This window comes from Jatropha curcas, chromosome 8, assembly GCF_041381405.1.
Source record: "Jatropha curcas cultivar XTBG-Jc1 chromosome 8, XTBG_Jcur_1.0, whole genome shotgun sequence".
Classification (NCBI taxonomy): domain Eukaryota; kingdom Viridiplantae; phylum Streptophyta; class Magnoliopsida; order Malpighiales; family Euphorbiaceae; genus Jatropha; species Jatropha curcas.
In genome coordinates, this window is record NC_143158.1 from 9,722,412 (window position 1) to 9,746,521 (window position 24,110).

Here is a 24,110-nt window from a genome sequence, read left to right on the forward strand (position 1 = left end):
CTAGTTGTTTGCCCACAAATAGAATGTTTTTGGATTTTAATTCGTATTTATTTCATTTACCATAAGTTCTAAATTTTGTAATGGAATGTCATAAACTGCTGTCACTTTTGAAAAAAATGAGCTCAGTTCCAAGTATCTAACATCAACTGTATAAATTACATACACATTGAGAAAATTCTAAACACAAATGCTTTTATTTTGGAAAACAAAAATAAGAACTGCACGCAGATTGGTTATTATGATGAACTTACATAGTCAACGAGAATTTGGTTTAAAATAATTTCTGTCAACCTAAACTCTGTCTGTCACTATCTTAGGATTTTTCAAAAGAAAAAAAAAAAAAAAATATATATATATATATATATATATACACACACACTAAAGAAAGAGATATCTTCTCTCTTTACTACCCACGAAGCGGAATAGCTACCCCATTTACTACGCCTTTGATTTCATTATAAGCAATAGATCAGATGAAGATTAATTCGTATGGCAAGTATCTATAGTAGCGAATTAATCTTATATCACATTGGATATGTTTGGTTTATGCGACTTTGATCCTATAATTTTTATGAAACCGAACTAAAATTTTGATTTTTAAAGTTTATAAATTGAGTTAAATGATTGACTTTTAAAACCAGGGTTTTAAATTGATTTTAATCAGTTTAAAACGATTTGAGTGGTTTTATAAACGTCTCTAATCATGGAATAGGAGGAAGTAATTATAAGGATCCAAAAATTACGAAGGCAGTTTACTTAGATGCTAGTCCGTTGCTTCTTCACGACCATCCCACCCCAATTCGTCTCAAGCAACGCGTGGGAGCCGAAAGAAGAAGAAAACGTGTTTTGTTAATGGGTCCCAGTATTTGCGTATGCATGTAGTGCAGGTGTCTCTCTACAGTGCGTTTCCTTGCCTAGTATAAATCTTCAATAACAAAAATAAAATAAAAAACAAAAAACAAAAATTAAGCAAATGCCAAAGTCTAACCCAATCATTAGGCCCCGAACCCAACAATGACTCACACATCCATCTAAAAAAACGGTCCTCTATCTCTCTCCCTATCGCCATGGCAGTTTCTTTCTTCTCTTCAATCCCTCCCAAGCCTCCCTTCTCTCTCTAAACCCCTAAATTACTACTCCTTTTTATGTTATAAGGATATATTACAATTCGTTTTACAGTTTAGAAAGATCTGTTTCGCTTTGTAATGGCGATTTTTGTGACGGGAGATCGGTATCTGGAGAAGCTGGTTAAGTTCGTCGAAGGCCACGCCGGTCCTTTACTTGATGGAACCCTAGTTCTTAAGCTTAATCCTGCTGGACTCCACTATGTTCAATCTAGGCTTGAGGCGTTGCATGAACTCGAGAATCTTCTATCTGGTGCGCCAATTGACTATCTTCGCGCTTACGTCTCTGACCTTGGAGACCACCGCGCACTTGAGCAGCTCCATCGTATTCTTAGGTTGCTTACGTCGCTTAAGGTGGTTTCTGTTTTGCCTCCGCCTGCTCGTGATCCTACGCCTCTTTCTTTGTTGCCTTTTGGGAGATTGAGGGTTTTGGAGCTTAGAGGTTGTGATTTGTCTACTTCGGCTGCTAGAGGTTTGCTTGAATTGAGACATACCTTGGAGAAGATCATTTGCCACAATTCTACTGTGAGTTTTTTATTTTTTATATTTTAAATTCTTTCCTTATATATGTTTTTATTGCAATGTTCGATTGTTTTGGACTGCAAAACTTTGTGTTTTTTTGTTGGAATATAAGATGTTTAGGAATCGAATTATTTGGCTTGATAAATTGAAATATTAAAAAACGAGGGAATGAATATAGGTTTGATTTATTGTTTTTGAGCTTGATTTTTTTGGGAGGCTTCTTGGTGTTTGATTGGGATGTAAAGGAAGTGGGGTTCAGTTATAGCAAACACAAAAATCGGAATCTATTGCTTGAATTATACTTGGGATTAAGATTTTGTTATTTTACTTAGTTGCTGGAGCAACCAAACTTCATGCTTCAATTGTTACTGATTAGATATTTTCTCTATGGTGGTCATTGCATTCTTAGTTGCATTATCTTAAATTGTTTTATTTTATTATGACTACTTCGTTTTATCAAGATTTTTGTCTGTATATTTGTTTTTGACATTTTTTCTTTTTCCTTCTTTTGAAAAAATGTAGGATGCTTTACGCCATGTATTTGCAAGTCGGATTGCAGAGATAAAGGAATCTCCACAATGGAACCATTTGTCATTTGTATCATGCGCGTTTAATCACTTGGTTTTGATGGATGAATCTTTGCAACTTCTTCCTGCTGTTGAAACACTTGATTTGAGCAGAAATAAGTTTGCTAAGGTGGATAATTTACAGAAATGTACGAAACTGAAGCACCTGGATCTTGGGTTCAATCATTTGAGATCAATTGCACCCTTTAGTGAGGTAGGAATCTGTGAATTTATGCTGTGACTAGTAGATCTACCTGTATGATTTGGTGCCTTGGCACTCTAGGTTACTAAATAAAATTCAAGTTTGCTAGTTGCTAGATTTTTCTTTTTTCTTTTTAGAAGGTTGCAGCTGTGTTGGTTGTCCTATTTACTGCATGTTTTAGTTAAATGCTTTGTAATGGGATTTGCATCCTAATATCTATCTTGAGAGTTTAGCCACTCAGATCCTCTAAGAGTATTTATTTCAGATTTTCTGGCTCAAAGAAAAATAGTACTTGCTGCTTCCTAAGACTGATCACCATACTTATCAAAAAAGGGAAAATCAAAAGGCTGATCAGCATAAAGCACAAGCAGGCTGGTGGTTGTTATGCTCTACATTAGGTATCTTGAATTTCATTACTTGACTTAGGCAGCTAGGCCAATGATGGACCCTTAGCAAGAAGGGTCGATCAATCTCTTTGTCCTCATCAAAGGACATGGTTTTTTTTTTCTCTCTCTCTTTAAAGTTCAGGGACCATTCTTGATGAAAATTCTGAAAGTTTGAGGGCCAGTTGACTATTTGCTCTGATGTCAAATTAATCTGTTGTTCACTGGTCTAGGATTAACAAGTAGTTGGAGGACCTAGGTGATTAGTGCCTACCTTGAGATTGAACAAATTGAGTCAAGCTGCAATTAGAGCCTAGCCAAATTGAAAGCTATTGCTATAAAGATTCAGCAACTTTCTTTGATTTAGTGGTGTTACAGGTATGATAGATTACCTACCAAACATAGTTATTAAAGTGCTAAAAGCACATTAAGGTACCTAGGTGCAAGGCACCAGTGCAAGCACACACCCGAGTTTCAAGGTGCAAAAGAAATAAAATAAGATAATTGATACTATATAAGGTAGCTGCACATAATATGACAAAAAATTTTGAATTGTTGCAAATAAAGTGTAATAGATTTTTGATCCAGGACAGTTTGAATTTTTCGGAGATTAGTGCTGGAATTTTTAGAAATAAAGGATTAGGGTTTGAAGATCAATATGACAAATCTGGATTTCTTTAGAAAAATAAAGGAAAATTAAGCAAACAAACATAAACTATTAGCATCACACTGATAGGATCTACGACTCACTTCTATTAAGGAATAATGACACTTTCTAAGGTTAGAATTGCATCACACAACTCGAAGCTAACAGCATAATCTGCTGTATTTTTATCGGCTGACAACTTGATTAGAAAGCAGTACAAGCATGGATAGCTATAGACCCAAACTACTCCTGAACTTCTTGAGCCTTTGAATTGAATTTCTTCTATCCGCGTCAGTTCTTAGGGTACAAGTGAAAAATTATATCTTATGGGGAATTATGCAAGTAATAATCAGAATAGAAATGTAGGAGTTTCACAACCTAATAACGTGAGTTTCTAGGTTGAAGGTGATTCAGACACATATTTCAACCTTCTTGCTTTAGATGTCAAATAACTCTCAAGGATTTATATTAGAGCTTCACTTTGCATGCTAATAAGTGGTGCTATAACCCGATAATTTGATTAGGACTATTGGTGACGTGCTATGAGTGTGATTAGATGGCAAGTAGTGGCGTGATAGTTAATGACTAGTGGATAGTGCTGGTCCAGATTACTCTTTGATGACTTGGAAAATACCCAGATGTAAGCATTGCAGCATTGGTTAATGGTACAGGGTATCTTTTGGAGGGGGTGTATGCACATGAGAGCTGTCATATATTGCTATAAGAGCAACTTGGCTTGTTATATGAATTCTCTTAATGGACCATTGGTAGCAACTTGGCTTGTTATATGAATTCTCTTAATGGACCATTGGTCTTAGTATGACTATAGTTTGGTTGAAGTGGTTGGTCCTCGCATAGGGGGACGGAATTTTTATATTTCATGTGCAATTTTAAAGTACCATATTCTAGGAATGCTAGAAAAATTGAATTAAGTGTTGAAGCAACACATGAGAGTGTATGCACATGAGAGGGGTCATATATTTCTATAAGACCAGCTTGGCTTGTTAAACAAGTGTTCATAATGGACCATTGAATCTAAGTGTGACATGTTTAGTTGAAATTGTTGGTCCTCCCTTGGGAGTGTATACATCTTTTGGAGGGAGTCTATGCACATGAGAGGTGTCATATGTTGCTATAAGAGCAAATTGGCTTGTTGTATGAATTCTCATAATGGACCATTGGATCTCAATATAAGAAGGGTTTTGTCAAAGTGGTTGGTCCTTATGTAGGTGGACAGAGTTCTTGCGATTCATATGTGATTCTAGAGTATCATTTTCTAGAGATGCTAGAAAAATTGAATTAAGTGAATTTTGAAGCTATACATGAGAGTGATGCACATGAGAGGTGTCACATATTCCTATAAGAGCAACTTGGCTTATTAAACAAGTTTACATAGTGGACTATTGAATTTGGTTCTCATATAGGAGGATGAAGTTGTTATGTTTCATGTGAAATTCTAGAGTAGGCTGAATACATAAATTCATCCCTAAGCTTTGTTATTTAACCTTATGGCACCTTCAATTTTTACTTTGATGCATAAAACATTTCAACTTATAAAATTTATATCTTTTAAGAACTTCAACTTGCAAAATCATTTTATTAAGCATTTCAATTTGTAAAATTAAAACTATCAAATATCTATTAGATGGTTGAAAATGTGTTGACCACACGTCAAATCAATATTTTGCAAATAAAAGTGAAAACCCTAAAAACTGTACCGTTAGTGTGGAAAGATGTGCATTATTACCAAAATTCATAAGTATAGGGGTATGATAGATCTCCTTCAAAGATTAAGGTGCCACAAAATTAAAGTAACAGAGTTCCCGGTGAATTTAGGTATTTGGCCTTCTAGAGTACCATATTCTAATTCTAGGTATGCTAAATTGAATTAGATGTTTGTTGGAGCTACACACTCCAGGACTTCAGGGCATTAAAATTTTCACCAGATCAGTGTTTGACACCTATATGCACCTTTTATTTGCAAGTGTTTCCATTCTTAAAGGTTGATGTTAGAGCTTTGTTTGGTATGGTGTAGTTATGTCAATTATTCATTTTACACAAAAAAGAAAAATCATTAAGGGAATTGGATATAGAAATCTATATATTGAATTTCTATCTTCTGTTGACAAATAAAATGGCCACAAAATTATTTCAATATTTATCACTTGGAAAGTTCCTTTTTTGTCCCTTTCTCTCTATCGAATGATGATGGACATTTTGTTGTTAACTTGTGCTCACACTTCTAAAAAGATGTAAAGACTTAAGACTATTGAAATACATTAAATGGAGTTGATTATGGATTTCTTTTCATGATGCATGAAACGTGCTTAAGCTTTGATAGCTTTGCTATTGTTTATAGGTAGCTCCTAATCTCCTATATTCAATGCTGCAACTTGGGAACCTAAATTTATCATTTTTCCAGAAGGATCCTGTTATGAAATTTGCTTGAAGCTTCACTTGCTAGGCAATTACTTGAATAAATTAATTGTTAAGTGACATGTTTTGTAGTTTGAATCTGAAATTTTTCATTCCGCTATTATTTTTCATTTTAGGAGTTAGCTTTGGACCCATACGCCGATGTTGTTGGACTATGCAGGTCTCCAGTCATATTGTTAAACTTGTTTTGAGGAACAATGCTCTAGCTACATTACATGGGCTTGAGAATTTGAAGTCACTTGAGGGGCTTGATGTTTCCTACAATATTATTTCCAATATTTCAGAGCTGGAGTTCCTTGGAAGCCTACCATTTCTTCAGAACTTATGGTTGGAAGGAAATCCATTGTGTTGTGCCAGATGGTATCGAGCACAAGTATTCAGCTATTTTACACATCCACATACTGTAAGTAATGACCCCTATTAATAGTTCATCTTTTGAAGTCCATTCAATTGGTTGTTATTTCTCATCAATTTGAATATGATATCTAAATGATCCAGCACATTACTCGATTCTCAAATTCGATTGTTACTAAACTGATAGCTCAATGTGTTTCATGGCTAATTAGTTGAAGTTGGATGACAAAGAAATCAGCACAAGAGAGCTTTGGAAGATGCAAATTATAATTGCCAGCAGGCAAAAGCGACCTGCCAGCTTTGGATTTTATTCTCCTGCAAAAGATGATGCTGGCGGAGAGGGGAGTATCATCGGGAAAAGGGTAAGTGCAATTACTGGAGTTTATGTTAAGAAAGTTAATCTTGGTGTTGAACTTTTATTAGCATAGCTTGACCTAAGTACTTCATATATCTTTGCGCTAGTCAATTTCTTTTTAGTTGTGATATTCCTTTGTTGTTATTGATCTAGAGAATTGTGATATTCCTTACAGAGAAAAATGTCTCGTCTTGCTGCAATCGAAATTGAAGAAGAGAGCACATATTTTTCTTCTGACCAGGAGTCACCATCATGTGATAATGATATTCAAAGCAAAGATGAGAATATCATATCTGATGATGAAGCTGAAATAGTTGATTTGATCAACAGAGTTGAGCTCATGAAGAGAGAAGATTCTATTCTTTGGTTGCGGGAATTTAAACAGTGGATGGATCTTGAATCTGAGAATTGTTTGGATGGGGGTACATATAGCAGGGTTACATTCCATCATACAAAGGAAAATCATCTGCAAAGCAAGACAAGCCATAAACATCATGGTGAAAGTTCAAGATATGTCTCGAATTCTCATCATGCTTCGGGAGATGAAACTAGTGAAAATGTCTTTGAATCTAATGCTTCTTTTGTGGGAATGTCTGCATCGGGAATAGGAGGGCCAAGACACAATTATGATAAATTCTATTTGCATGAAGGGTTAATCGTTCAAAAAGACAACAAGATTGTTGAAAATGGGAACTTATCACCGTTGACTACCATAGATGATACAACAGAGTCTCATTTTTCCTCTGCTTACCCAGGGTCTCCTCCCCATTACCGTGTGGACATTTTGCGTCGTCGCCATAATTTTGTGGAAGAAATTTTACAGCTGTCTGCAGAGACCTATTCGGTAGCTTCATCTGACAGTAATACCAGCTGTAGTGATGATGATTTATATGAATATGGGCATTTAGCAAATGAATATCAATCACAGAGTGAAGAATACTCAAGTTTCAAAGGTGGAGCGCATTCATCTTCTGATCTTTTTATTGAAAAGAATTATGATCAGGAATACGGAATTCTTCATGTGGTTGAAAATGAAAGGTTTTTGTTTGATTCACATGATGGACAACCCATTGTTAAAGTAAAAAATGAAGGATTTTGTCCACTGCAAGAAAAAGAAGGAAACAAAGAGGCAGATGGGCTAGAGAAGACAAAAAGCAAAAGAAAACCAAAGAGAAGAGTTATTTCACTAGCAGGAAATGGGGTGAACAAGAAAGGGACATCAGAAAGACCAACTGTTGATATGGATACTTGTGAAGCTGGTGAAGAAGATAAGCAAGGGAAACGAATTGTTGACAAGAAACAGTTGCAGAAAAGTGCAAATAGAACTCCTGCAATTGCAAATGTTGGTAGGTTCTCTGATGATTTTATTGAGAAGTACTTTAATGCGAATGTTGCAGATTCCAGAATTAATGAGACCTGTATACACTATCTGCATTGTGATTGTGTACTTGAGCCAGATTCCTTGTACAGAGAAAGGTAAACATCTTGTATCATGTGAAAATGCATGTGATTTCTTTATTTTTAAAGTTAAACATAAAGTCACTCTTCTAAGTTCTAGAATGGGTCTATATTTGGGTTAGTCTGTATCACATGAAATATCTCTCCATTTTCTCGAATTTTCTTGACTAGAATAGGTATTGATTTTTCATACTCTGCTCTATATTTTCCTGAAGCTGATGAGATACTCTTTGGACGTTGCCAAAATTGCCAAATATTCTTTGCATTTGGCAAGTGCATTTTGTTTTCATTTGTGCTCATGATTTGCATGTTATTGCTCCAAAATTTTTTAAGTTAGGCAAGTTCTTGATGAGTTGTATTTCTATTGTTTTATTGTAAAATGGTAGTTCATGGTTTAAATTTATAGTAGTCCATGTAATGTAAGCCTATGAGTGTTAAAGTGCATTCCTCCATTTCGTATTCCCCTACTTTAGCTTATTATATTCTTTCACATAAAGAATTAAAGTTCAATTATGAGTTTGAATGAATAGCAGGCAGTTGGATGAGAGGTCGTAAATTTGTCCAAAGTTGCAGGCGTGAGGTGCCTGTTTGTATCTAATCTATATTGTTTTACATGGCATCAGTTTCATTTACTGCTCATTGAATTGGCCCATTTCTGCAATATGCTTTTTTTTTTTTTCCATTGGTTCAGATAAAATTGTTTACAATGTTTAATTTTCATATCTAGTAGTTCTCTGCTGTCTGCATTCTTTTTTTATTTTTCCAAATGCCTCTTCTTATTGCTTGCAGAGAAGTTGCTTTATTGTTGAGCAGTGCAAACAAGTTGTATGTATTACTCATTGGTGTAGCATTTGATGGCTCAGGTTAGTAATGAGGAGACCTACTTCTCATTCATTGTTTTTTGTACTCGGTTATGTGGAAATTTACTTTATCTCTGGTTGTCTAACCTCGTAAGTTTGGAAATTCACTTTCATGATGCGTTGCAGGGAATATTTTGAGTCTGCTTGGTTGGCACAGGGTTGAAGATGTTAAAGAGGTTTTGGTTGGTTTAGGACTTCAGGTTGTGAGGTTAGTGATTTCTGGTACTGTGAGCAATTATTATACTGGTCGGTTTCCTAAAACTGTTTCCTCTTTTGTTGCTGGTTAGGGTGTACATTGAGAAAGGGGCAACTTATTTGTTTCTAACAAGGAGCATTGAGAAATCAAGGCAATTACTTTACGCACTACAAGTTTTTGGTCCATATGCAATCAATGACAGATATGCATTAAGAAGGTAATTTATCTTAGGGTTAATTATACCAGTGGTGTTTGAAGTTTTTCATTTTTGCTATTTTGATATCTGAAACAAAAAAATAAAAATAAAAATTCTATCATGGTGCTGGAGTTTCCTTTTCTTTCCTTTTTTTTTTTTTTTTTTTTTTTTTTTTTTTTTTTGTTGCTGACTTTTTTTCACCTAAATGCTGGTTAGGACATTTAAGGCCCACCTATCGCGAGTTTATATTGACATGGATTAGATGAGTGAGAAAATTCCTTCTCTCATGCCTGGTTCATGCTTAAATGCATGTTCCTCTTTTGCTAAATTAAATCTTCGTTATACTTTTCCTTTACCAGCCCAGAAAAGAATATTAGAATGAAGAGAAGAGATACAAGAGGTACAATAAAAGCTGGCAAAAAAATATTAGGAAAAGAAAGGGAACCAAGAAAGTAGCAGCTGGGTAATCCAGAACGCATTAATCAAAATAAAAGCTGGATCTCAAAAGCATAATAGAATCATGAGGTATCTAGATAAAAAAATCATTTGTCTTAGCAATTCCGACCCGACAAAGTGTCCTACATACATTACATTAGTCGGTCATGAGATCATAACACTAAATCTATGCGGCATAATTATACCTTTAACTTTACAACTTTAACCTAGTAGCAACCTAAACTTTTATGAGAACCTATTGTGCTCTTATAGTTGCAAATTATGGTAACTATGCATACCTTTCCACACTATTAACAATTATGTTTTAGGGTTTTTATCTTTTATGTGCAATATATTGATATGATATATGGTGAGTACAACTTTTGGAACAATGGGTTCAAAATTTTCAACTATCCAATAAGTGTTACTAATTGGAACAATGGGTGCAATATATTAATGTAATGTTACTAATTGGAGCATTTAATAGAATGGTTTTGCAAGTTAAAATGCTTAATTGGTGCAATTTCGTAAGTTGAAATGTTCCATGATTCAAAAAAAATTGGGGATGCCGTTAGATTTTTCTTGTAAAGTTCTGGTGCCACTTAATGCATTTGACCAAATATATGTTGGTGAAAAAAGTCACTATTAATGAAATAAGATATGAAAAGAAAAGGGTGAAAATGGGCACCCTTACTAAATCAATCTCTTATCCTCACCCTTACTCTTATCCTTACCCATAGCTGGTGTTCAGTAATTGTTGATGATCTTCAATTTGGCAACTGCGTGCCACGATTGATTCGATGATTCCCCAAATTGAGGCCCATGAGCTTCAATGATCAGGACCCCAAATCTCATACCCATCTCTTTTGTGCTCCATCCGCTACTATTACGGGGGCTTAAATGATTGGAAAGTTTGAGTTATGAGGCTAGTTGAAATTGTAACAATCGGTCAAGATCGGAGTTAAGAGAGGAGGTAGTTATATGAGGATGAAGTTAAGGGCTAAACCTGAGTGAGGATGATGCACATATAAACTGTGAAAATTAGAGAGAAACTAAAGCCAAATCCATCTCCTCTCTCGCTATTGCTAGAGAACATGGAAGCTCTTTCTCGATTCTGTTGGTCCGCTGGCCAACTGTTGATGGTCATATCAAAGAATACCTTAGGTTCACTATTGGAATGCAGATTAGAGAAGAAAATTACGGATTTTTAAAATTAGAATTAATCAAGAACCCTAACTTAGCCTAACTATCTCTGATTGACGAGTTCTAAAAGTTAAAGGGCAGAAATTTTATTTCACTCATATATTGCATGTGGATCACTGTGCCGTGATTTCTTCAGCAACCATCTTGCCACCTCAGTTAATTGGCTAAAGGTGGGCCCACACTGTCCCATTTAGATTTCAGGCAAGCAAAGCATGCGGAAGCACGTGATTCTAAAAAATTTATTGTTTAAGCACTTCAGTAAAGAAATTTTCCGTTGAGACACCAAAAGAAGAACAAAGAAGTAGACACTATTTATATAAACTAACCCTTTTATCTTATGCGCTTCAAATATAGATATCAACTTTAAGGTCGCTACACATATCAATATCCAACTCTAGTTTATTTTGCTTTGAATTTAATCTATCTGTACTTATTTTTCTCTGTTAATCTTATATGATAGACTGGGGTTTTGGGAATTTATATGGCAGTTTGGAGCAGGTTCAGGTTGAGTTATTTGAGAAACAAATATGTGGAGGTTCAAACATGAGCATATTCCAATATGCTATGGTGCTCTTTTGGTACAAAAATAAAGGTATAATTCTCAATTTTTTGTGCTGATTCAATTATCTGTAAATTAAGTAAATGGCGTACTTTGTCATGGACTTGTGCTTATCTATAGCAAATAATGTAAAATTTATGTAATTCAGTAGTTAAAATACCTCGAAGCAGATCAATATTTGGGAATTGAAGAGTAAAGATAGATTTCTCGACCTTATCATTACTTTCAGAAATTCATGATTTCACAGCTAATTGATGCTCTTTTGATTCATACCAACATGTTGAATATCCTAGTAGTGACATCTGCTAGCTGTCAAATCCACAAATTTAACAATTTTTCATAGGGAAAAAAATTAGGAGGAAACTCTAGAACTTAATGACCAGGGAATTATTATTTTGGTATTAGGCATGCTCAGCGTGTAGTAGTCCAATGGTTGCCTCAGTGAAACATGCATCATATGAGTTCCAAGTATTTGGTTGTAAATATGATAACTTCATATGTGCACTGTCGTTTTCCTTTTTTTTTTTTTTTTCTCATTTATATTTTCACAATTACAATTTCTGAACGAGTGGTTAAATGTGTACATTGGTTCTAGTTTGTTTCAAGCATAGTATGAATGTTTTGTGCTACAGATAAAATGGCTTAAGATTTAAGGATTTTCAAAGTAAAAGGATAAACTATTTTCTATACTTCTATTAGATGTTCAAAATATGTTTCAAGACTTTTAGACTATTTGTAGCATATGCTATTCTACAGGTTTTTTCATTATAACTTGGCCACAGGTTCAAATTATTGAAATAGTGTCCTCCTTTCACAAGGGGAAGGCTGAGTACTTTTAGACGTTGTTTGGAAGAGTGAAAAATGGGAGGATGGAAAATGAGAGAAAAATGTACTAATAATTGACTAGATACGTCAAGTAAATCATATGTATTTTGTCTTAAACATTGACTTGAACTTGATACATTTTCCTTTATTTTCTATCAATGTATCTTCAATCCTCCAAAACAAAGAGTTAGTCCACCCTAGAGTATTCATAAGGTAAATATCCCAAGTTCATCAAAATGTCGGATGTAGAGAAATATTGGATATAGCGATGCGCCCATGCACAATTTGAAAATAATCATATAAAATTAATCATATATGGTCTGAAATTTATCAAAATGCAAATTTAGAGCAAATTTGCATTTTGAATAAATCAGACTGAGCTTAGTATCTAATTTTAAAAGAAATCCCTGAAAGTAAGAAATAGGCTGGTGAATCTAACCCTGTCAATGATGGAAAAACACTGGATATAGAAACAAAAAAATGTGAAACACTGAGAGTAATATTTATTATGGCCTAGTACCCAGGAGAAAAAAAGCAAAAGAAAGAGAACCCAAAATTAATATGCGAGGTCCCATAGCTTCTAAACTAGATTACTATACACTATTTTGGCTAATTAGTTACAATTGTAGCCACTAGTGAATGGGAAAGCAAAAATGTTCGAAAACACCCATCTACCTCCTCCCTTAACCTCTCACAAAACCCATAATCTTTCATCTTTCTTTCTTCCCAAGAAAATATTAGAAACTGAATCAGTATTTGGAGACTGGAATTCTCAGGAATGATTTGGATGAAGAATAAAGTGCGTCGAGTAATGACCTTTTGTTGTTAATGATCACTATATGCTGGCCTTTTCTTGTATTGCAATAGAACCTGCCAACACAGACAATTATGTTTATTTCACACTATGCACTCATAGAAGCCTCTATTTATTCAAGATCTACCAACATTGTGGTACTCACTCATTTGGATAATGCTAGAGTTGAAGGGCAGGCTAAGTGACATGCAAGAGTACAAATTGAAGAAGAAAAGTTAATGTTTGGTGTATATTAAGGCAATTGCAGGATGATAATGTTTACAAACCTTCCTTTGGAGAAGCAAGCAGCAATTGCTAATTGAATTATATTATCCTACTACATGAGCTCTCTTGGTAACAGAATGTGCAGTGAGATGGTGGCTGAGAGTTGGGGGAGGATTGCAGAGGGAGTATTTTGGGAAAACACTGAGAGCCTTTAGTAAAGTTAGGGGCGAGGCACAAGAGGATGTGCTGGGCTCTTTTGACTAGTAGGTGTAATCACTATTAATTGGCTAGATTAGGATACATTAGGCTAAATTGAAAGGTTTGGGATTAAATACAAATGTGGAATTGTTTTGTATTTTTTACTTTTTTTATTTTTTTTGGTCATAGCCACTAGCTGAAGATTGGACAATAAAAGAATGGTTCTGCTAGTGTCAAGTAGTTGAGGCATCCCTTCATGTTTATATTTGATTAGATGTGTGTAGTTATTTCTTTTTCTTTTCTTTCTTTTATTTTTCCCCACCCAACTTTGGGCTTTTTACATTTGGCATGACTGGAATTTCTTTTGTATTGAAAAGAGGAATCATGGGTTCCAAGGTCGCTGTTTGTAAGTGGAGCACATGTGTTTCTGTGTATTGAAGAACTTAAGCAGTTCAGCTCAACTTCATTGGAAGCATCTTCCTCCTCGTATTTCTCCCTAGATTCATGTTGTTCCATCAGTGACATAAATGAGATGGTAACTTCCCATTTAATCTTTTTTCTTTTTATTCATGCAATTATGCATTGAAATTACTAGAATTAGTACAGCCTCTCTAGCTTGGGCTTAGTGATGTACTTTCTCTGTATCCTCATTATCTTTCCATTTTCTTGCTTTGCTCAAAAATGATAGTGACAGATTAAAATTGCTCATTCTCTCAATCTGGGGGCAATGCCTCCTTAATTCTCCTGTGACAAGCTAACTTAGTTGTCAGGTCCATACTCTGAAATGGCCCTCTTTTTTTTTTTTTTTTTTTTTTTTTTGGTCTAATTGTCTTAAAAACACAAACACACATACAGGGTTACTTGAGAAACTGTTTTCTGGCTAACATGGTTTTGGTAACTGCATTAAATTTTTTTTTTTTTTTTAAGTATTATATTTTTGAAGACCTAATGACAAAAAAACTCAGAACCTGAAAATGCCAGAAATAGAATATTCGCCATGATTTCAATAAGCAGTTGCAATTGTACCTATTTGGTCAAAATTGAAATGAATAGGTCTATTGTACATATCATTTTTTCTTGTCACTAATCACTGAACTCAACTATAGCATAATCCTCCATAATCCTTTAATTAGAATCTAGGAGGATTTATATTATTCATTCTAAGGTTAGATTCCATTTTCAGGTGATTGAGAGCCACTTGGTAACCTTAGTCCTTGAGCGTGCCTCGACTAAGTTATCCCTCTCTTCCAAGGCTTACGAGGAAGTAACAAAAAGTAGCAAGGATGATGCCGCCTCAGGCTCTTTGACATGGAAACTCAAGTGGTTCTCTGAAGAGAGTTTATTAAATTTTGTGGCATTGTTGAAGGCAATTCATTCAGGGCTCGTGATGACTCCATTGGTCGTAACACACGTGTCTTAAGTGTTCTCATTTGTATATTAGTTGTTTCAATATCGATATTCACTTCATTCTTTTGGGGTAGGCTTTCCATTATTTGTTCTTATTTATTTTTTATTTTTGGTTTAAATTTGTTATTGTTTTTATGTATCTTTAGTGTGGCAATTCAATAGCTCTTTCTTGTGATTCTTTATGTAATTGAGTTTTTTTTCTCTTGTATAAATTGTACATTATATAATATGAAAAGAAAATTAAGATTGGTTTGTGTTGTCAGATATCGTCTGGAAAGTGCAATGGGTATGGGATTTGGTAATTTTGTTGGTTTTACCAAAACTGCAGTCACCTTCTATGCCAAAGTTAAATCAAAAAAATAATTCTTCTGGACAAAAGACAGGGATCAATTCAAATTGAAAATTGTCATTCAGAAATGTAGTGGGATATTTTTTTTAAACTGCCAATCACAACAATATGTGATAAATCCCTTCATTGCAAAATCCTGATTTAGCTAGGAACACAGTATGATGTCACAGCTTTTGATACTTTGACTTGATCTCTTTTTTAAAGAACTGCATTTACTGTCCTGACTAGGATATTTTTCATAAGCATAACTAGATAGTAGCATAGAATCAGACAGTAGCATAGAATCTCATCCTCGTATATTCAAGATAAGAATCCTATCTTGGTTAAACACACATGTCCTATTTATAATCAACTAAGATTAACACACGCCCATATGCGTAGCAGATGTATGAAAGCGATATAAAATCCTAACCACCTCATGCGTGAGATAATTGTATCACCACAGATCAAAAAAAATTGTATCACTACAAATCAAAAGATTGTTGTAAAATAATAGAAAAATAGAGAGAGAATACGAGAGTATGTGTATTTATTATTGATGGGAAGCCTCATATATATATATGGTTATATAAGTGGAACCCTAATAAAGTTCTACATAAATCAGGAAGATATAGTTCGTAATAATTAAGAATACAGACTTTTAGTCCATATAGAACATCCATTAATTTCATAATGCTCCCCCTTGGATGTCCATTCTTCAAAGGATATGCCTCCTTATAATCTTACTAAGAGAAAAAATCTTGTGGAAACAAAATCTTAGTGAAGGAAAAAGAATACATTATTCTTTTCTTAAATACGCGTTGAAATATTGCCTCATTAAAAATCTTTACCAGGAAAACCTAGTGGGAAAAAACCTTGATTAAAGGGAAAAAAAAATACAGTGCGTATTTACTCCCCTCATGAAGATAAATCTTGATTAAAGGGAAAAAAGTACAGTGCGTATTTACTTCTCCTCATGAAGTTAGATCTTGAAATATTTGAGTTTATGCATTACAATTTTTATGCAGCAATTCTTCAAAATTTATGGTAGAAAGCTTGTAGTAGAAAGTGTTTGATGAGCAAATTAATAATATTATCACTTGAATGATTGAACTTCAATATCACAATTCTCTATGTAATATTGTAGGAATTTCTTTCTGGACGAATAGAATGCATGTACTTTTCGTCTTTCTTCATGAATTGCTAAAATTTCCATGGCTAAAAGAAGTATTAGCAACACTTTGTTTCTTGAATTTTATAAAATAATTGTACCTCCACATATAAATGAACGACCTGATTATGATCTAATATAATGTTGATTACATAAGTAACTTGCATTTTCATAACTGATCAAAACTGATTTTGACATGTTAGTTATAATATAACTCATATATATCGTGCCATGGAGATATCAAATTATATATTTAACTCCATTTAATTTCTTCATATCTAGGAAGAACTATATCTTGCTAATAAAATTTATAAAAATCAAGTCAAGTATGAATAGTAAGATACATTAGCACCTTTATTGCACTAAGATATGGTACTTCAGGACCAAGAGTTCCTCATCATTTTCTCAAAATGAAAAATGGTCATCTTCTCATCAAGTGATCCTACTATTATTCACATAAATTCATTTGAATAACTTAGTCATATATGTGGATTCATAAGTAAATTTCATTTATGAATTGCTCAATCTTCAGGCCGAGACAAAACTTAATATTTCCAATGTCTTTCATCTCAAACTCTTCCCTTAAGAAATTTATAATCTTTGGAAACTCTTCAGAAATTCCAATAATGTTTATAAACCAAATAATGACAAATTCATATTCAAATATCTCTATAAAAATTCATGAACATATAACAATATTATTAAAATATCCTTTCAATAAAAATTCATTAATCAAGAGATCACCTTACTCATGATAATATATAAAATAAATATCAAAAGTATGCTTTTAATAATAAAATATTACAAAAGAATATAATCATAAAATAATATAATATTTTCTTAGTCATAAACATCATTAAGGCAATTCTATTATACGTATTGAGATTTCTTTAAATTATATAGAAATCTTGAATGCATTTGTCAGGATCTCGATTTTGCTTCAAGCATTTTTTCAGTATTTCATGGCTATCATTATCCAATAATCTATATGGAGCTCCATAACATTAGTTGAATAAATTTCTCGAGAATTTAACTTATGCTTCAAGCAACTAGAATCTTTCAGGGATTTTCATATAGATATCTACATCAAGTTAGCCACATAAATAGATAGCCATTAATTCATTAGATGCATTTAGAATTTTCATAAATTGCCAGACTAATTAAATATGAAAATATAATTGCACCCACCACATGAGAGTATTTATCCTTATAATCAATGCCAGTTCTTTGCGAAAAACTTGTGCAATAAATTTGCTTTATAACTCATGACTCCATTTTAATTTCGCACAAATATGTATATGTATTCTACTGGCTTGACATCTCTTGATGTCCATATTAAAATTTTAAACTTTACTTTTCAAGTAAATTTAAAAATGTCACATGCGTCATTCTATTTTGGCCAATCAATTCTATGTCTATTTTCTCAAAATCCTCATAATCTTTCAAAAAATTTAACTTTATATCATAAAAATATTGTCTACATTTTTATATTGGTTCCATCTTGTCATGACATGATATAATTTATAGAGATCTCATAATTTTCATTCATTTCAGGTACCTGAGTTTCTCAGGAAACTTATTAGTCATGTCTAGGATCTCTTCTAAATTTTACTTTTCTAGAACTCAACCATCTTAAATATTTGCTCATTTTCTTTCATCTTTGGAACCAATCTATCATGCTTCAGGCATGCCGTAGATTCATTAACATAGGCAGTTTGTCTTTCAAGGACTTTAATTCTAATAGAAGCATTTTGCAGCTAGTATGTGAGATTTAATTATGTCATTTTGGATTAGTATATATATCTGGCAACTAATTTGCAATATATTATAAATGAATTATCTTATAAAATTTTAAATTCACACTGACTTGTATGAGGATCAAGATATAATAACGATAATTCTTTTTCAATCAATTATTCTTCTAACTGTTTATTTTCTCTCCCTAATATTGGGATCCATAACAATTACCAAATTTGGCATATATAACTCTCTTATTTGAAAGTTCTAAATATTTAATTATAGATCATAACCGACATATATTTTCAACCTCGATTTGAGGACCCTTCTTAGTGCGTTGTGGTAGAGAAATTAGAACATATGCCGCACATTCAAAAATTCATGGATGGGTAATATTTGGTTCCTGATCTAAAACCGATTGTAAAGGGGAGAACTTATAATAACTTATTGGCTTGGTGCAAGTAAATGCTACTGTATATAATAGCATGCTACTTTACAAAAATAATGAGCTTTGTTCTCATAATAATTGTCTTGCATTGATTTATAAATGATTCTACTAAATCATTTTTGAGCATAAATAAAACCAATAATAGGTTGCCCTATTCAATTAACACATGCCATAATCGTTAAAAATCGATGTGTAAATTCACCATCATTTTCAAAATAAATTGTTTTAATAGCATAATGTGGAAACTGTATTCTTAATCAAATTATTTGTGCAAATAGTCATGCAAACTTCTAGTTGCATATTGATAATGATCTTTTCAAACTTCAGGTTGCAAATTAATAATAATCATGTAGCTATCTTTTGGATGTATCCATAATATATGCAAATAAATTGATCAATAATTTCCCATTATTTATTCCATAAAATACAAACAGCTCAATTTGAACTCTTGATGATTGCTCAATAATTAATTTGCTTTTAGAACAAATTAAACATGAAAAATTCATTACAGTTGAAGAAACTTCTGGTTATTCAATGAAATATTCATATAAGGATTAAATTTTACTTTTCCTCATTATTATTGATCAGCATGGTCCAACCAATTATGCCAAATAATAAAGTACTTGGATTTGTAAGCTCTTGGTCCATAACAATATTTATTCAATTATAAATATCTTTGAAATACTGCATTACGCATAAAATTTATTCCTTTTAGGTAGTAATACTTGCTCTTCCAGAGCCTTGAAATATTCTTCTACTACCAAAGCCAAATTTGCCTTTTAATATTTCGGTGTACAACAAGTACATAACCAATATCCATATATGCCATATTATTTGTATCACTTCTGGTGGTAAAATTTATTCTTAATTATGTGGCCATCATAATTGCTAGGATCATTATTTCAACTATGATCTCATCGATATATCTTTCTCATTATTCACGCCCAATCTAATATATTATTGCATTTACTTTAGGCAATGCATCAGATCTAGTTAGGTAGACATCTATCACGGAGATAGGTTTTTCCTTTGCCTATCTGTGCGGCACTTAGTCACCCTTGAGACTTTAGGATGCACTAAGTAAGCCTTGGAGTCGTGTTGGAGCGAAAATGTAAGCTAAGTAGAGAGGAGAACACAAGAGAGCTTGTAAGAGCTTTGTTGTAGATCTTTTATTATTCAAATGCTTAGATGATTTACAAATGAGGGGAGGTGAGATATTTATAGGAATTTCCACCTCCTTAACATGTGGTTACAATTCTTTACAAGAAATGTGCGATGGAGGTTTAGTGGATCATTCTAGATTTAGAGATATTTTACCATCGACCTTACACATGTGTAGAATAATCTAGAATATTATAGATTATACATCAAAATACCTTGTGGGCTAGAGTTTTCTTCATGGATCCAGAAGCTTCTTGAACTTGGTAGCTCTTTCTTGGCCTTGCTAAACCTTTCCCACGAATTCTAGCGGCTTCTAGAACCTTCTGCGTAATACTCTCCCCCACTCAATCTCGCGATACCCTCGTCGCGTTATACTCCTTTATCTTTTCGCTGAACTGCCAAAGAATATCTTCATGCTCCCAACTAGCTTCAGACTCGAGCAAGTTCTTCCACTTGATCAAGTACTCGCGATAGTTTGGCACTCCGCATCGCCGTACTACTCATGAATTAAGAATGCTATCAACCTCTTTGTCAAATTCGGTAACGACAGCAGTTGGTGCTCGAGTAGACTCGCCCCTACTTGGATCCTCATCATCCGCATGATAAGGTTTTAACATGCTAACATGGAAGACATTATGAATCTTCAACTTGGGAGGCAGTTCAACTTGATAAGCAACCTTCCCTACTCGTTTTATGATGGGGCATGGTCCCTAGTACTTCCTCACTAACCCTTTATGTACCTTGCGCAATGATTTAAATTGGTTAGGAAGGAGTTTGATCAGCACCTTGTCTCCCTCGGCATACTCTCTTGGTCGCCGCTTGGTGTCGGCCCATTTCTTCATTCATCGAGCAGCCTTATCGAGACAAGCACGAGTCTCGTCAACTTCTTCATGCCATTCCCTCGTAAACTTGTGAGCTGCTGCATTTGTGCCGGCATATGAAGCTGCGATTGCATTGGGAGTGAGGGGCTACTGTCCCATAATGATGTCAAATGGACTTTTGCCCATGGATTCACTTCTTTGGAGATTATATGAGAATTGGGCAATGTCAAGTAACTTAGCCCAATCTCGCTGATGGGCACTAACATAATGTCGAAGGTATAACTCCAACAATGTGTTAATACGCTCTATTTGCCCATCACTTTGGGGATGGAAGCTAGTTGAGAAGTTCAAGTCTGTCCCCATCAGCTTGAACTACTCTTGCCAGAACTTGCCAGTGAAGCGGGGGTCTCGATCACTTACGATATTCCGAGGAAGTTCCCATAACTTTACTACGTTTTTGAAGAACATACGGGCTACTTCATCAACCTTACAATCGGCTGATACGAGAATAAAGGTAGCATACTTGCTAAATCAATCAACAACCACCATGATGCTACCATATCCCTCAAACTTTGGTAGTGCGATGATGAAATCCATCAAGACACTCTCCCAAGGTCGCTCTGCTATGGGAAGTGGTTCAAGTAGACCCGTGGGAGGTTGCTGTTCTATCTTGTCTTGTTGACAAACAAGGCAAGTCTTTACATATGTCTCGACGTCATCTTGCATCCTCGACCTATAGTAGTGAGCTCTTACTAAGGCTAAAGTATGAGTCTCACCTGGATATCCAGCCCATTTTGAATCATGGGATTCCTTAAGAGTTTCTTTACGAAGATTCCCCCATTTCGGCACAAAGACTCGATTACCATGGGAATAAAGTACTCCGTCCTGTTCCTAAAATCTTTGAGTCTTACCTTCTTTTGCTAGTTTGAGCAAGTTCTTGGCAAAGGTGTCGTGCTGTATGTCTTCTTGGATATGCTCCAGGAAGTCACTTTGTGGGGTGCTAGCACTAATGTTGGCCAACTTTGCCTTGCGACTCAGCGCATCAGCAACAACGTTAGCCTTCCCTAGCTTGTACTCAAGCCAATAATCGAACTCTGCCAAGAAGTCTTGCCATCGAGCTTGCCTGGGACTCAACTTCTTTTGAGTTTGAAAGTAGCTGGTAGCTACATTGTCCGTCTTGACCGCAAACTTATTGCCAAGCAAGTAGTGTTGCCATGTTTGTAGGCAATGAACTATGGCTGTCACTTCTTTCTCTTGGATGGTATACTGACATTTGGTATCATTCAACTTTCCACTTTCATAGGCAATGGGATGGCCTTCTTGCATTAGTACCCTGCCGATAGCGTAATCCGAGGCATTAGTGTGTACCTCAAAAGGCTTTGTATAATTGGGCAGCACCATGATGGGCTCTTCGGACACTATCTGCTTTAATTGTTCGAAGGCATCTTGGCACTGTGATGCCCAATGTCATGAGCAATTCTTCTTGAGTAGATTTGTTAAGGGTGTCGCGATGGCTGAATATCCCTTTATGAAGCGGGGATAGTATTTTACCAGGCCTAAGAAGGATCTTAGCTCAGGGACGTTTGATGGAGGTTGCCATTCTTGAATAGCCTTCTCCTTTGTTGGATCCATCATTAGCTTGTCTTTCTTGATCCGATGCCCAAGAAATTCCACTTCTTGTTGAGCAAAGCAACACTTTTCCACCTTTACATAAAGTTCGTTTTCCTGGAGAACTTGGAAGACTTGTTTGAGATGTTGCACGTGCTCTTCAAGGGTAGTGCTGTATACCACAATATCGTCCAAGTATACTACCACGAACTTATCAAGGAATGGGTGGAACAACTTGTTCATGAGAGTGCAGAATGTTGTTGGGGCATTAGTTAGATCGAAAGGCATCACCATGAACTCAAATGCACCATATCGAGTTACGCAAGTCGTCTTTGGCTCATCTCCTGCCGCTATGCGTCCTTGGTAGTAACCCGACCGCAGGTCCAACTTTGAGAACCATCTTGCGTTCCCCAATTGATCAAAGAGATCAGCTATCAAGGGTATCGGGTATTTGTTCTTGATAGTGATCTTGTTCAAGGCCCATAATCTATGCACATTCGTAAAGAGCCATCCTTCTTCTTTTAGAAGAGGACTGGTGCGCCATAAGGAACTGTAGACGGTTGGATGTACCTTGAATCAATGAGGTCTTAGAGTTGCTTTCTTAGTTCTTCCAACTCCGGAGGAGACATGCGATAAGGAGCCATGGCTGGTGGCTTGGCACCAGGATCCAGCTCAATTTGGTAATCCATCTCCCTTCTGGGAGAGAGATTTTTCGGCAACTGGGGAGGCATGACATCCTTGTACTCATCCAAAACCGTTTACACACATTCAGGCAAAGACTGTTTAGGATTTGTTACTTCTTCACCCTCATTTAGTTCCCTTATTGATGGTATAAAGTTTTTGACTTTACTTAAGCCCCGGTTAAATTGCATTGTCGAGATCGTAGATGGTGATTTCTCTATGCACTTCAATGAGACAATGCACGGCTTCTCTCCTTCCAGTATAATTAGGGAACTTGAGTAAGGGAAAAGGAGTGTGCATACCTTTTGGAAGAATGTTAGTCCCAATACTATGTCAAAATCGTCCATGGGCACGACGATGAAGTCTAGCTTACAGCACCATGAGCCAATTTTAACTGTTATAGCCTTTGCAAATCCGGCAATTGGCTTCACTTTGGAATTTACAGTCTTGATTCTGCCACTGCCTCCAATGATATCCAGGCCTAGTTGCTTGGCCTCCTCGATATCAATAAAGTTGTGCATAGGCCCTGTGTCTAGCATGACGCTAGCTGATTTTTCATCAATGGCTATATCGGCATATAGCAGTCCCTTCATCTTGGGGATGCTAGGAGGAAGGGTTCTTATTATGGAGCTCAAGTATTGCAGGAATCCCAAGTTGGCTTAGGTTTCTTTTGCCTCTTGCTTTTTATATTCGGCACGCATCGCATTTATTGCCTTCTTATTGGGGCAATCTTTTGTCCAATGCGGCCCATTGTAGATGAAGCAAGGTTTCGGAGGTTTGGAATCATACCTCTTGGACGACTTGTCATATTTTTCACCAGAAGATTTGGATTAACCGCCCTCCTTGTGACTCTGATGCTTTTTCTGACTATGCTTCTCTCCCCCACTCTTACCAGGATTGGGCTTCTTATTCTTGATTTGGGTGGATTAGTCGGTTATAGTTTCAGCCACGGTAATGGCATCATCAAGTGTTTGCACGTCACGCTATTCTAACTCTACCTTTGCCTAATCTCTTAGCCCATCCTTAAAGTAGAAGAGAGCGTCTTTGTCGGATAGATCGTCGATCTCCAACATAAGGGTAGTAAACTCCTTGATGTAATCGGAGATGCTACCGCTTTGTCGTAGACGACGTAGTCTACCCTTTGCTTCACTTTCTGCATTGTGAGGTACGAAGTGCTTCTGCAATTCTGCCTTGAATTGCTCCCATGAATTG

At 35.2% G+C, this 24,110-nt stretch overlaps 1 protein-coding gene across 3 annotated transcripts; it reads left to right on the forward strand.

The window, feature by feature from the left end:
* The first annotated feature begins 952 nt into the window (after nt 1–952).
* LOC105645303 (Outer arm dynein light chain 1 protein) lies at nt 953–15,205 on the forward strand. 3 transcript variants are annotated; one of them, XM_012230869.4, is made up of 11 exons: nt 954–1,649; nt 2,169–2,426; nt 6,040–6,282; nt 6,446–6,595; nt 6,764–8,064; nt 8,836–8,909; nt 9,033–9,114; nt 9,194–9,319; nt 11,425–11,528; nt 13,914–14,071; nt 14,720–15,205. In XM_012230869.4, the coding sequence occupies exons 1-11, from the start codon at nt 1,206–1,208 to the stop codon at nt 14,954–14,956; spliced, it is 3,177 nt and encodes a 1,058-aa protein (XP_012086259.1). In that variant the 5' UTR covers nt 954–1,205; the 3' UTR covers nt 14,957–15,205. The 3 variants fall into 3 exon arrangements, 2 of the variants coding, with proteins under 2 accessions (XP_037494925.1, XP_012086259.1); XR_002285667.3 differs by lacking the exon at nt 14,720–15,205 and having other exon boundaries at nt 953–1,649; nt 11,397–11,528; nt 13,914–13,978; XM_037638997.2 differs by lacking the exon at nt 14,720–15,205 and having other exon boundaries at nt 953–1,649; nt 11,435–11,528; nt 13,914–13,978.
* The last annotated feature ends 8,905 nt before the right edge of the window (nt 15,206–24,110 follow it).